The 2,500-nt window shown below is 33.8% G+C and overlaps 1 protein-coding gene across 1 annotated transcript in view; it reads right to left on the reverse strand.

The window, feature by feature from the left end:
* The window catches only part of LOC117113258 (annexin A4-like), an 8,335-nt gene that overhangs the window by 2,123 nt on the left and 3,712 nt on the right, over positions 1-2,500 (reverse strand). Inside the window, exons 7-9 of the mRNA XM_033256556.1 lie at positions 2,490-2,500; positions 2,023-2,115; positions 240-315 (exon numbers count right to left, since the gene is read on the reverse strand). The exon at positions 2,490-2,500 is cut by the window's right edge and continues 58 nt beyond it. Coding sequence (XP_033112447.1) covers positions 240-315; positions 2,023-2,115; positions 2,490-2,500 — 180 coding nt within the window. The remainder of the gene's footprint in view (positions 1-239; positions 316-2,022; positions 2,116-2,489) is intronic.

The raw sequence follows: 2,500 nt of genomic DNA on the forward strand, positions 1-2,500 counted from the left end.
TATATATATATATTAACTATACATGTATAAAATTATAAAAGAAAATAAATAATTTTATGGCACCACCCCTTCCGCTTCGAAAAGTAATTTCATTATTTGAGGCTCTCTGACCAAAAAAACTGTTGTATGCCCATATAGTCAAGATGTGCCTGTGTATTAGTCATGATGTGATGTCATCATGACCATATTTAGGCATGTCACATGTTTCTGTCAAATAAAATTTAATAGTGTGGACCTACCAATGTTGAGAAGAGACGCCTGCACACTCCCGGTGATCTTACGTCGTATGTGATACTGTACCCAGCGTCCATAAGTCTGTGTAAATCAAAATGAAAACTCTAGACTCTTAAGACACAATTTGCACATGAAATTCACTTTCCTTTTCATAATAAGCATAGGCCCATGAAGAATAATACTTTGTGTGTGCTTTGCGTATTTTATTTTATTTGTTCACCTGCCTAAGTAAAAAATCAGTACTTGTGTAAGAAATTGAATTTGCTGGTTCAGGGTTAATCACAATCAATATTCAACAACAGTATTGTTTAAAGACCCATACATTGTCGAAGATTATGAAATATTATTATGTTTATTTGACAATAAATGTTTGAATAAGCAAATATAATTGTGTAAATTTTCCTTTTCCTAAAAGAGATGTAGGGCGGCATGCCAAAGGGCGATAATAACATCTTAATTCTGATAGCTTAATTGTCTTTTCTTTTTGTGTTATTATGTTCTGGTATCAGTATCATGTGTAGAGAGACAAAGTGGCCTTAGATTGGCTGCCAAGCTAATATCAGAACAATATCAGAGTTCGGTATTCTATTTTATAAACGACTTAGGCCAACTGGAAAAATAGTAGAAGTGTCTCGAAAAAGCTACAGAGAGAAATATTTGACTTCAATTAAATAAATATTATTTTGCGGTTTGATTCTATAGAAGTTATTTTTAAAACGTACGAACTAAAATGATATACCAAAACAAGCCAAATTTATTTGAAATGGTCCTCAAGCACCTACGTTAGAACTGTACTATGTACTGAATAGGCCACCAGATTAAAGAATAAGAATTACTAAGCAGTAAAATAAAAATAATGTGTACGAAATTGCAAGTAAATTTAGCATGACTTTGCTTCTTTTTTTTTTAAAGATATAAAAATAAATGTGACTGTGTTACAAGACAGAGGAAATCCTGTCCATCACCAGCACAAGCTGAGGTTATAATATATAAGCCTATATTATATGTAACTGTATAGCAAACCCAATCTCACCATGGATATACAAAGTGGTGTCAATAGGATTTGCCGGGGAGTCGGATGACCCTGACAAGAGCATAAGTTATTTGAGCGATGGGCAACCCACAATACTCACGAGAGGGGTCAATGGGGAAAAGCCCTCGGAGACTCCGATAATTTAAGGATTAGAGCTGTCTCACATTTTCCTTCCAGATTTTTTCCACGACTGGGGAGGGGGAAGCTTTCACCGACTGGGCAAAAATGCACTATAAAGTCTTATTTGTTTATTCTTGCACTTATTGTATTGTTTATGTATGTGATGCTATGGAGTATTGATATTTAACGACATATACAGCTTTAAGACTGCCGCATCCGCAGGGGAGGCAGAGGATTTGCCAGACGGCAGTCCGTTGACCCCGTCCGGGGTTTTGGGATGGGCTGATGTCCCAGATGAGAGCAAAGTGATCGGGTGTCGCTCAACATCTTCCTAAATTGGTACAGAAGACCACGCATATTAACACTTTTTCTCTCCGACGAATTCTATTTTTTCTCCTCGACGGGGCCCAGCTCTCATCTCCCATCCCACTGGCGCTAGCCTTGTGCCGCATTATATGTCAACAGTAGTTACAGTGTAGGTCTACCGTATTTATTATTATTGTTGTTATTATTATTATTATTATTATTATTATTATTATTATTATTATTATTATTATTATTATTATTATTACTATTATTATTATTATTATTATTATTATTATTATTATTATTATTATTATTATTGTATTTTTTACCGATTTATATTGGTTGAACACTTCGTTGAGATGTGTTTTATCCTTGGCGCCAAGTATCCTCAGTATTTCGTGCGCATCGGATATAAGTGTAGCCTAATGGATAAGATAACATAAAAATTGTACATAATATTTCTGTTTTATAATCTTTTATAATCAATGAAGTAGGCCTAAGTATTATAAAATTAAATTGCCTAACCTTAGTTATTGATTCAAGCCGACAGAAACTAACAGTGTACAGTAGGTTTACGTTTAATAATAATCTGCAAGCCTATAGTCCTGAATACCAATGTATGCCTATTATTATAGTAATTTCATTAGAAAAATAAAAAACATTTCTTAATTGAAGTAGAAAGTAGGCCTACGTATTTCTCAACCAAGAATTATCCTATATTTTTACATCTATAGGTTCTGTACTTTGGCTTTAAATGATTAAATTATTCCACGATTGCAGTTTCCCGTTTACTCACCTGTCGCAAAT

Source organism: Anneissia japonica, unplaced genomic scaffold (genome assembly GCF_011630105.1).
Source record: "Anneissia japonica isolate Jap-2015-1 unplaced genomic scaffold, ASM1163010v1 scaffold287593_len981703_cov172, whole genome shotgun sequence".
In the NCBI taxonomy this organism is placed as follows: Eukaryota; Metazoa; Echinodermata; class Crinoidea; order Comatulida; family Comatulidae; genus Anneissia; species Anneissia japonica.